The sequence below is a fragment of the Schistocerca americana genome, chromosome 8 (genome assembly GCF_021461395.2).
Source record: "Schistocerca americana isolate TAMUIC-IGC-003095 chromosome 8, iqSchAmer2.1, whole genome shotgun sequence".
In the NCBI taxonomy this organism is placed as follows: Eukaryota; Metazoa; Arthropoda; class Insecta; order Orthoptera; family Acrididae; genus Schistocerca; species Schistocerca americana.
Window position 1 is genome coordinate 395,530,322 of NC_060126.1, and position 12,704 is coordinate 395,543,025.

Below are 12,704 nucleotides of genomic sequence, written 5' to 3' on the forward strand. Positions count from 1 at the left end.
TTGGTTCTCTCAATTCTGACATAAAGAGTTAATTCTAACTTCTAGCATTTGAAACCACCTTATCTCAGTTGATTTCTACTTGTATGATATATTTTGATAATTGAAAGTCCAAAGTGGTAATTTAAATAATCAAAAAGAATAAAGGTAATAACTCATCATACTGTAGTAGTATGTGCGCAGCTGTGCATGTGCATGTACGTGTGTGAAGAGTGTCCAATTTATTGCCTTTACTCGAAGAGAGCAGGCCTTGCACTGCTGTAATAGATTGGCAAAAATATTAATTCATACCAGAAACAAAGAAGCAACACTGCTGTATAATTTTGTGATGTTATTTAACACAGTGTCGGGCAGATCGCATCATTTTTAAAAAGAAAAAAATAGCCAGGTTTGACTGTAATGTCCCACTGTGGGGTCCTGCCCACACTCATCTCTTATAGGGTGCCTAACGGATTCTGCTTTCTCAGATAGCTGTACAACAATGCCAGCAAATCACTTTAATGCTTCTTTTTATTACAATAAAGTATATTGACAACACTGAACTTTGGTCTACAAGAAAGTGCCGCAAGTGATTAGTGAAATGCAAACAATCAATGTCTTTCGCTATATACATTGTCCGTGCAAGTAATGGATATGGATCACAAGACACGGCTATCGTAGTGCTCTCTTCTAGTCCATGGTTTCTAGTGTCCATCTCCTACTGTCTGGCATCTACTGTCCGGCCGAGGCTGGCAGGAGCTGTGCTTATATTCTCTTCAGCTAGAGACAGCTCCTGCTGTGGTGCAGTCCTAGTAAGTGAACTATTGGCTGACATCATCTCACAGCCTTCTCTGCTCTTGCGTTTTTCATCTTTGTGCTGTCACTTGTCGTTATACCAGAACACCCACCAAAAATTAATTCATTAGAAATGATCACACCTTACAGTCAGCACATAAGATTCGTATAAAGATGTCAAGAGATAAAGCAGTTTGGATATATACACAAAGTAGTGCCATAAACAGTCAAAAACTGCTAATCTGTCCTCCTCCAGAGAAATCTAGAACGTCCATTCAAAAGTAAAAACTTACAAGAATAGACATTATTTCAACTAAATTCATTAAATTTTGTTTTGCTGATTCATGCACTGTACTGTCATGTATTGAATGTTTCATTGCCACAGTGTGTTTTTCTAATACAGGAATTATAGACTACAATGTTTTGTCAGTATCAAAGTTGCTAGAAATGTGACACTGGTGTGGTAGTCCCTCCAAGTGAACCTGGTAAACCTGCATCTGGATAGCTCAGCTCAGACTTGAACCCTTTGCTGTTAAGTATAAGGCAAGTGAAGAATGCTATCGAGAGAGATACTCATAACTACTCGCATATTATGCTGTTTATATTCCTTTCTAAGACATAAGGGCAGCTAGAGTAATATATTTAGTCAATCTCTGTTTTAATTCTGTAAAGATATATCCACAGAAAATATAGGTCTCAATACAGTTACCAGATAATACAATATTTAAACAATAAAATGTCATTCTTGGCATTTTATGAGACTTTGTGTAAACAATTGAGCATGCCTTTCACAGTATTCTTTTAGAGAAACTACTAAAGTCTTAAAGATGTAGCAGGATGTGCGTAATGATATGATAATATTTTGCAGCAGCAATAGGCTGAGCAATGGAGGGGACTGGGTGTTGGGAGGCACAGATATCTTTTAGTAGTCAACACAATTTTATTGTATATATACAGGGTCTCTCTCATAAGGGTTGTCAGGCGTTTAATCTCTAGTATCTTGGCAATTTTATTTCTGTGATGTGTAGCTGGGGTCAGACCAAACAAACACTACTCATCACTTCTTTCATATGACACCCAGTGTCAATGGAAGGTGTCAGTTTGTTTCCCATTACAAACAAAATTATTTTTAAAGCAGTGTTTTACAGGTTCATTTGATAGAGTGGTCCCAAATTAGTGTAGTGCAAAGTTTGTTTTATTGATAAGTACCATATGGTATGGACTGAAGACACTCTTTTTTTCTTCGAAAAATTGCCTCCAAAATTCAGGTGCATCTTATTCTCGAAATTAATATAAAATGTCCAGTGTTTGATTTAAAATTCCCAGCAGTCTTAAATATGGCCAAATATTTGATGTCACGAGAATCCTATCTCTGTCTGGCAACAATGGGTTCAACTGGCAGCAGCTGTGCACTGATGCAATGAACATGAGTTGAGGTGATTCACAAGCTTGCTAACACTACCTTCCTCCCACCCTGCCCTCATAAACTCAGAACACTGTCTAGCCTATGATGCATCATTGCAATCTGTGGTGCCAGTGGACTTGTGTTATTGGTAACAGTACAATATTTTTGTTAGTAGCTGGTTTCAAATGGAAAAAATAAAAGGTATTAGTTTGGTACAGGCTATAAATTGAAAGTAATAGCATAAGAAGAACATGGAAACAGAGCAGCTGAGCGGCATTTCGGACCTCCATCAACAGAAGAAACTACTCGCGATTGGTGGGCTAGTAAAGAAGAACTGAAAAAAATGAGGAAGACTTAATGTGCAAATAGAGGACTGAATGCAAAATAGCAAAAACTAGATGGTGATGTATTGAAATGGATTCAAGGATACTGTCAAAATGGCATTGGAATGAATACAAAAATGATTCAAATACATGCTTGTAAGCTAGTGCTACAGTGGAACTTAACAGACTTTAAAGGTGGAGTTGGTTGGTGCTACAGGTTCATGAAGTATTGTGGACTTACCGTGCGAACCAAAGTCAGAATATCTCAGAAAATACCACAAGAGTATGAAGAGAGAATATTATTTTTCCATTGCTCTATTATTCAACACTGAAAGAAAACCAGTGTGGAACTAAGCCATATAGCGAATATGGACAAAACGCCTCTGACATTTGATGTGCCGAGCAACAGAACTGTTGCCATAATAGGTGCTGAAACTGTAATTATAAAAGCAATTGGACATGAAAAAATGCACTACACTGTTGTCTTTGCATGTTGTGCTGACGGTGCTAAACTTAATCCAATGCTCATTGTCAAGTGCAAAACAAAGCCAAAACCTTCTGAAACACTGCCAGCTGTCATTGTTCACGTACATGGCAAGGGTTCTATGGATGAGCCTTGTATGAAATTATGGACTGATTGTGGGAGAGAAGGAAAGGTGCTTTATTGGATAAGAGTTCTCTTCTTGTGCTAGATCAGTTTAGTAGTCATTTGAAGAATTCTGTAAAAGAGATATTGAGACAGGGAAATACAGAGTTTGCTGTTATTCTGGGAGGACTTGCTTCACAATTGCAACCTCTTGATGTCTCGATAAATAAACCATTTGAAGTGTGTTTGAGAGAGTAAGGGAACAAAAGGGTGAAACCCAACATGAATTCATGTCGAAGGAAGCTTTAAAACAACCAACAATCAAACAAGTGTGTCAGTGGATAAAACAGTTGTGCTCTAGAGTGAGAGAAGACATTACTGTTAAACCTTTCAAGAAGTGCAGCATGAGTAATGCTCTTGGTGGCAGTTAAGACCATAAGAGGACGAAGAAGAAGAAGAAGAAGAAGAAAGTTCAGGTGACAATTTTTACGTACTTTAAAGGTCAGTTCGTTTTTGTAAATTCAGAATTTTTTTTTGTATGGCTTTGCAGTCTAACAATAAAAATGCTATTTTTTTAAAAAAAATATTGCTTAAAAATTAAGGTTCATCTTATAGTCTGTAGTGTCTTATGTTCTGTAAAATATGGTATTAACAGGGACAGTAAAACATGAAGAATGGGGAGTACTCCAGCAGGCTCAGCACCACCCTGGCCTGCACTGACTGCTGCTGCCATGCCCTAGCACTGCTCAGTCACTGCTGGAATACCGGCTATTCTTGGTGTTTTATTGTACTTGCGAAAATACACATAGTTAAGACAAGTATCATGTTATTCTAATTTGAGACCAGTCTGTTAAATGAGCTCATAAAATTCTGCTGTCAAAATCATTTTGTTTGTAACAGGAAACAAATCGATGCTTTCCATAAATAGTGGCTCTTGCATGAAAGACGTAATGAACAGTATATTTTGTCTGAGCTGATTCCAGCTGCACATTGCAGAAACAAAATTGCAAAAACCTGCCATGTAGGGTGTAACTAAATACTCTTTGCATGCTTGTAAGATAGGTTCCTTACACTAAAACATGATCCATGGAATAGGAAACTAACAAATTGTGATGCTGCATAAGTTCTTTGTCACATTTGCAATGTGCCAGGCCAGAAAGTCATGTTAGGATAATGTAAAGTTTGTAGCAGACCAAATAGAGAGATCAGTCTTTTTTTTCCATTGACAGCATTACATCACCATTGTTGTTGTTTGCTGTGGCAGCCAGCCTTGGAGCTGGTTATATCCTTCATCTACGACATGCTGAAGGGAAGAAGCTTACATTGTTGTCACATGAGATACCACTGGCACAACAGTATGGTGTTGTTGCCATTTGTTCCCTGCCTGTTTTCTACTTGGCAGGAGCTGGCGCTGCCCTTTTTTGGGTGCTGGGTAAGTTATTGTATTGCATCGGCATAGTGTTGTAGCAAAATATTTTGAAATTAGTTTCAACCAGTATCCATTAATGTAGTTGTACACTGAGCAAATATGATTATGCTGTAGTCTGTAATTTTAATTATGAGTGAAAATTGAGTGAGTTTACTTATTGAAAGACCTTTTTTAAAGTGAGTGAAACAGATATCAGCATTTTTAAAATCTTACCTCACATACTTTCAAACACTCTCCTTAAAATTGTATACATAAGTGCATTTACTGAAAAGCTTGAGTAAGTTGTTGAAGAATGCTGTAACCAGACAGTGTTAACTGTATAGTATCGAATAGTGTTTGTGGACGGTTTCTTTCATGTTTGTGATGAGAAGTAAATTTTGTGAGATGAGGTGTGGACTGGAAGAAGGATACAATAATGTATTGGTGGACTTTTCAAGAGATGCTTGTCATATTGAAGTACAGTGTCATATAGCTCTTCTTTGAGTACTTCTCCTGGAGTCTTGTAGAAACAGAACTTAGGATAACATACTCAGTCATACCAATCCATGATCACTATCTGTCTTACCTAACTGTGATTGCTGTTTACTCCCAATGAAGGTAGGTAGAGAGAGAGAGACAGAGAGAGAGATCAGGGAAGGTTTAAAGATTTAGGTGAATGAGTAGCACTTTATCTCAAGGTTCAGTTGGTAAATCCATTTTTTATTTCTGATCAGGATGCTGAATAATGATATTGACTTATTGGAATTAATCCTGTGTAACATCTGTTGGTAGAAGGAAGATTGAGGCTGATAGATTTCCTAGCACCAAGTCTTTTGTGGTTGTGTTAAACATTGTTTTACTCACTGACAACAAACTTGTCTGCTTGAACTTTGTCTGCAAAATCTTTGAAAGTGTGACCAATCTAATTTTGAGAGTACACTAAATGTGTTGGTGAGTGCAACAACTTTTTCATAATTTATAAAAGCAAAATGCATTTTATCCAGCATTTGCTGTATGTCAACACAGAAACAAACATTTTGCATTCAATACTTTCTTTTGACTGTGAATTCTTGTAAACAAGGAAAGATCATTGCCATTGAAGGACAAAAATCACCGAAAGCAATTCCTAGTCAGTATTCCCATGCAAATTCCCATTGATATTGAAAAAATAAATAAAATGCACAAAAGCTTCCTTTTATTTTCATAGTGGCTACGTAGTAAAGTGCCACACTAAAGCTTCAGAGGCCTTGGGTTTGATTCCCAATCAGTTTTCTGATTTTTATGTGTCATCTCTGATAATGTTTGTTAATATGAAAAATGACGAGTGGTTCGGAGACCATATTAAACTGTAGGTCTCCCCACAACTGGCTGAGTAAGTCAGTTGAAAGTTTGGAGGGTTGAAATTGCATACCACCTCCAGCAGGATCAAGCTCAGTGAAGTACTATGGTTTTCAAACCATCCTTATGGTTGATTACAGTTTTAACTTTAGTTACCAATATCAAGTGGAGGCCTTAAAAGCAGTTCTAAAAGTTATACATTGTTGCAATATCAAATTGCATAGTAGTGTCATATTGCCCTGTTTGAAAATGTGACACTGAATAAAGAGACAGTTATAGGGACTTTAAATTTTGTTTGTCCTTCCAACTGTTGAGAATTATTTTATTTATTGCATATTTAACAGCTTGGCGACTACTGGGGTGGTACCCATATCCCACATCAAATACAGGTTACACAAACATTTAGAACATGTTTTCACATTTGCGCATAGGATTAACGCTAGGCACAGGCCAATGAGGTATATAGATTGTGTCGTGGAGGGGTGAATAAGAGGCTGATTACCTTAGATGTTTATTCTCTTCAAAGTCATAATCAGCAGGAGCAGCAGAAAGAAAAATTTGGGATGTATGACAGAGTTCTGGTTTTTCACCACTGCTATTTAACTTTTATGTTGAAGAAGGAAGCCCTGTAAGAAATCAGAGAAGACTTTGGGAGATGAATAAAAGTGGAAGCAGTATAGATACTATAATTTTAAAAAAATCTTTCCCTGTTTCATAAATCTCAAAGCTACAGCTTTCCAGATCTGCACCCTCCTCTCCACAAATTGTTTCTGCTCTCTGGATAAGATTTTAACACATCATAGGCTCGTATTATATCCGAGGCAGGGTCACCTGTAAAAGCAGCCATGTCGTATACCAGTTCTGCTGTCTATACCAGTTCTGCTGCAGTTTCTGCACAGCATTTTGTGTGGGCATAACTACCACTAGCCGTCCACTTGAATGAATGGCCACTGCTTATCTTTGACCAAGAGCAGAGTAGGCCATCCAGTGGCAGGACACGCTGCTGAATACAACATGCTTGATTTTATTAGCTGCTCCAAAACCCTTGTCATCTAGATCCTTCCCCCCTCCTGCACCATTTTTGCTGAATTACATAGATGGGAGTTGTCCTTGTAGCTTATCCTTCATACCTATAATCAGTCTCCACCAACCCCCTGCCCTCTACATACATTCTCCCTACCCTAGGACCTTACCACGTCTCATCCCTTTTCTCTACTGTCTCCCCTCCTTGGTTCTGTCACCCAACACAGTCCAACCTTACTCTTCATTTTCAACATGTGCTGCATGAACTCAAAGGTGCTGGTACCTGTGTGTTGCATTCTTATCCTGTAAACCTGCTACATCCCATTGAACAGTCAGCCACTCTTCCCCAATTCTCCCTCCAGCTTCCTACCTCCCTTCTCCCCTTGCCTTCTCCACCCAGCCAGCATAACCCTTCACCCCCTAGAGAAGTGTGTGTGTGTGTGTGTGTGTGTTTGACACTACACTTCTGCTATTTTTGAGTTGTTAATTGAGATTATTCATGTGGTGTCATTAAATATGCCCTACGCTTGGAACAGAACTAGAAAACATTGGTTGGTTAAACTTCGAATTGTGTATTTGATATGTTAGGAATGCAGAATTAAAAACATAAGTAGCTTATTAATCTGTTTTATGTATTCTAGACTTTCTATCCCTTCAGTTATTCTCATCCGTTGCTCCTTCCATTGTTAAGTTAACTATATTTGGATGCAAGGATAGATGTCCCAGTAACTTGTTTATTTTTATCGTAAGGGTTTTCCATAGTTCTCTCCGCTCGCTCAGCATTTAATGTTGTTTCACTGCAAACAGCTTTCCTTGTTTTTGTCATCCTGTGTAGCCATGCTTCCTATTAGGAGAATTCCTTTACTTCTTGTGTTACCGTGTCATTGAAGTTATGCAAGTCACTGTTGTCCTGTCTACTACTCTTCTTTGCTTTGTTTACCCTTAAGGTGTATTCTGCACTAAGTGTGCTTTTCATTTCTCTCAATCACAATAAGTCTTTTAGGACTTCCCCCTCAGGGGTTCAGCATTCATTTGCTGAATACGGGCTTCGCGACCCCGGGGTTCCTGAGCTGGGGACTGGTAAGTGCCACCAGTCCTCTGTCACCGTAAGCTCTGGTCATACTTCAACAACCACCATGTGACACAGCAGTGGAATGTTGTATGTTTCAGAGAATGGGGGTCTTGGCTTCACCACCTGGACCGCAAGGAAGGTACAAACCTCTCCCAAAAAAAAAAAAAAAAAAAAAAACCCAACAACAACCACCCTCAAGGTGTGCTACGGGCTGAGGAGGTGAATGGCTGTTGAGGTAAAACAGTCTTTAGTGGGCAACCTCTGGGGGCACCTTCTGCCCCTCAGTTGTATCAGGGTTGCTCAGGCGTGCAGGGCTCTGCCTGGGTCGACGATTGTTTCCCAAGTGTCTTGTGGGATCTGTATGGAACTGTCTCATGAAACTACTACTCTTGATGGGATGGGTGTACCGTCAGGTAGCACCTACACCCACTCTTCAGTGAGAACTCGGTTGGTCAGTCCTCCCAAAAATTAGCCTCAGAGTAACAGTAACAGGGCATTAGTGTGTCATAACACTTTCGTTGTAATCAAGCGAAACGGGGGAAGCTTTGAGATGATATCCCCTTTCTATATTCACAAGGCATTGGAAGGTATTGCTGGGTCTCTGAAAAGTGACAAATGACTTCGTAAATGAACGCTTTGAGTTGAAATTGCTAATTCCAAACAAATATCTAAGCTTCTGGGATGTAAGACCTTAGGTGACTACCCAGTCGAGGCTGAATTGCATAACACCCTTAACTATAGTAAGGGCGTGGTTACCTGCTCCGATATAATGGAGGTGGACCCTGCGGAGTTACGTGAAGAATGGAAGAATGTGGGCATCACGGAGGTGCAGAATTATATGAGGAGAGTCAACGGCAAATTGGAAAAGTCGGCAACGTGTATTCTAATGTTTAGTATTCCTGAATTACCAGAACATATCCTTGCAGGCTATATCCACCTTATGTTCACCCATTTGTTCCTAACCCCATGCAATGCTACAAATGTCACAGATTTGGCCACACCATTATGGGATGTAACGGGAAGGCTACCTATGTCAATTGAGGAGGCTCCACTCAATAGTCAGGGACTTCGCGTAAACTTCCCCCTAAATGTGTAAACTCCTCTGGGGATCACCCCGTGTGTTGCAGAAAGTGTGGGGTTTACAATGAGGAAAAGAAAATACAAGAGTTGAAAGCAAAGAGACACATACCCTATGGTGAAGATAAAAAGGCTTACAAAGCCATGCAACCACTGGTTTTTGCTACTTCTTTTGCATCGGCCCTTAAGACATCAATTGCTAAGTGTGATGCCGCCACACAAACTCAGATCACAGATTCGAGTACGAGCACGTGCACTTGTCGATGTACCTGTGGGGGAAACGCTCCACTTGCAACTGATCGGAAGCCATCAGCAGTAGGCTTACCACCTAAGCCACATACCACTCCCCAACATCAGAAACCAACTAAGCCATCCCCGCAACCCAGGCAGCCGCCTCCTCCTGTCAGTAAAGACAAACGTCCTTTGAAGGTAGTTTTAAGTCCAAGAAAGTGGTAGGTAAACCTTCGGATCGACAATCTCTCTCACTTTCTGATGGCAGCTATGCTCTTGAGGATATGGACTTCCAATCGGAGGAACCAGAGAGCATGGAACTGGCTAATGTTCCCCATGACCTCCCCAGTAAATCACCGCTTCCTAGGGAGAAAGAAAAGAACCACCATCACTAACCAATGGCTTCCATAGGGACTTCTGTGTTGCAGTGTAATTTGAATGAATATCGCTCAATTTTGCAAGAATTGCAGCTGCTGGTACAGGACAAACCTTGCTGTATCTGCTTACAAGAGACGCATCTTAAAGTCACAGACTCACAGACATATCTGCATTACAGGATTACCACATACACAGGAAGGACGATACTACTGGAGACAGGGCTAAAGGTGGAGTGGCTATTTTCATTGATGACAGATTCCACTCCTCTCCTGTCCCTCTTACCATGACCATGCAACAATTTCTGTGAAAGTTCTCGCAGCCTTTACTATCACAGTGTGTTCGTTGTACCTACAACCCCCCTGACGCTTTGGATGCGAATGCGCTGGCAGACCTCTCCAGGCACTCCCATGCCCATTCCTCCTTGTGGCGGACTTCAGTGCCCACAATTTGCTGTGGGGCTCAGCTACTACTTGCTCCAGGGGTCAGATGATCGAGCGGTTGTCCATTCTGAGAATATCTGCCTTCTGAACGCAGATCGTATGACTAACTTTTCCACAGCTACAGGATCTTTTTCAGTTGTTGACCTTTGTTTTTGTTCCCCAGCTATTGCAGACTCAGTTCAGTGGGAAGTGGCTCCAGATTTACATTCTAGTCACCACTTCCAAGTGTGGATTCATCTGCCACCTAGGACAGTGGCCAGCAGGAGACCACACAGGTGGCTGATACAAAGGGCAAATTGGTTGCAGTACAGTCAACAGGCTATTTTTGAACTAATGGACTGTGCACAGGAGGGAGAGGCCCGTATCACTCATGAGATGCAAAAGGCTTCCACAGAGTCCATCCCCAAGTCTAGTAACCACCTCAGATGACATCCTGTACCTTGGTGGAATGACAACTGTCAATTGACAATCAGGGCCAGACCGACAGCTCTGCGGAACTTCAAACAGTGTCCAACTAAAGACAATCTTCATGCATTTAGGTGTGCAAGAGCACATGCTAGACAAGTGATCAAAGAACAGAAAAGGGCTTCCTGGAGAGAATTCACGACTTGCATGAATCGGTCCACTTCCACTGCACATGTTTGGGAATCAAGAAGACGGATTTCAGGCAAGGGTAGTCCACATCCCCTTACAGCCTTGCCAAATAATGGGGTCTTGGTGGACACGCCAGACGACATGGCTCATGTTTTAGCTGAACACTTCTTTACTGTTGCTAAGTCATCCAGACAAGCTCCTGCTGTTCAGGTATTCAGTCGGACTGCAGGGGGGAGGAAGCTCAATTTCTTCTCATGTAATGAAGAAGTCTACATTCATCATGTGGGAACTGGAATCAGCTTTATCTGCAGCCAGAGACACTGCTCCAGGGCCTGATGAGATCCATTATACCGTGCTTCGTCATCTGTGCCCTGAAGCGAAAGGTCAGCTCCTCTCTTGTTTCAATCAGATCTGGTTTGATAGACAGTACTCCATGACTTGGAAGGAGGCGATATTAATTCTATTCTGGAAATCAGGCAAGGACTGCACCCCTAACAGTTATCGGAGTATCGCCCTTATCAGTTGTATAGAAAATACTCTTGAACGCATGCTCAACTGCCGCCTTGTCTGGCTGCTCGAGTCCCGAGATCACCTGAGCCGCTCCCAGTGCGGTTTCAGGCACTACTGTTCCACTCTTGACAACTTAATTCTACTGGAGACAGCAATACAGCCGTCCTTCTTACGTTGAAACTATTTAGTTTGTGTGTTTTTTGTTTCCCAGCTATTGCAGACTCAGTTCAGTGGGAAGTGGCTCCAGATTTACATTCTAGTCACCACTTCCAAGTGTGGATTCATCTGCCACCTAGGACAGTGGCCAGCAGGAGACCACACAGGTGGCTGATACAAAGGGCAAATTGGTTGCAGTACAGTCAACAGGCTATTTTTGAACTAAAGGACTGTGCACAGGAGGGAGAGGCCCGTATCACTCATGAGATGCAAAAGGCTTCCACAGAGTCCATCCCCAAGTCTAGTGACCACCTCAGATGACATCCTGTACCTTGGTGGAATGACAACTGTCAATTGACAATCAGGGCCAGACCGACAGCTCTGCGGAACTTCAAACAGTGTCCAACTAAAGACAATCTTCATGCATTTAGGTGTGCAAGAGCACATGCTAGACAAGTGATCAAAGAACAGAAAAGGGCTTCCTGGAGAGAATTCACGACTTGCATGAATCGGTCCACTTCCACTGCACATGTTTGGGAATCAAGAAGACGGATTTCAGGCAAGGGTAGTCCACATGCCCTTACAGCCTTGTCAAATAATGGGGTCTTGGTGGACACGCCAGACGACATGGCTCATGTTTTAGCTGAACACTTCTTTACTGTTGCTAAGTCATCCAGACAAGCTCCTGCTGTTCAGGTATTCAGTCGGACTGCAGGGGGGAGGAAGCTCAATTTCTTCTCATGTAATGAAGAAGTCTACATTCATCATGTGGGAACTGGAATCAGCTTTATCTGCAGCCAGAGACACTGCTCCAGGGCCTGATGAGATCCATTATACCGTGCTTCGTCATCTGTGCCCTGAAGCGAAAGGTCAGCTCCTCTCTTGTTTCAATCAGATCTGGTTTGATAGACAGTACTCCATGACTTGGAAGGAGGCGATATTAATTCTATTCTGGAAACCAGGCAAGGACTGCACCCCTAACAGTTATCGGAGTATCGCCCTTATCAGTTGTATAGAAAATACTCTTGAACGCATGCTCAACTGCCGCCTTGTCTGGCTGCTCGAGTCCCGAGATCACCTGAGCTGCTCCCAGTGCGGTTTCAGGCACTACTGTTCCACTCTTGACAACTTAATTCTACTGGAGACAGCAATACAGCCGTCCTTCTTACGTTGAAACTATTTAGTTCGTGTGTTTTTTGACCTTGAAAAAGCATATGACACTACTTGGGGGTACAACATCCTTCGCCAAATTCATGAATGGGAACTATGTGGACACCTGCCGCTTCTGAGCCAATCCTTTCTCGAGGACTAGCGTTTTCATTATCACATTGGTAATGCCATGTCTGATTGCTTTGTTCAGGAGAATAGTGTGCCCCAGGGCAGTGTCCTCAG

General features: G+C 41.6%; 1 protein-coding gene across 2 annotated transcripts in view; it reads left to right on the plus strand.

The window, feature by feature from the left end:
- The window catches only part of LOC124544596 (prenylated Rab acceptor protein 1), a 53,038-nt gene that overhangs the window by 22,473 nt on the left and 17,861 nt on the right, over window positions 1-12,704 (plus strand). For both annotated transcript variants that reach the window (XM_047123188.1, XM_047123189.1), the window contains exon 3: window positions 4,315-4,517. In XM_047123188.1, coding sequence (XP_046979144.1) covers window positions 4,315-4,517 — 203 coding nt within the window. The remainder of the gene's footprint in view (window positions 1-4,314; window positions 4,518-12,704) is intronic.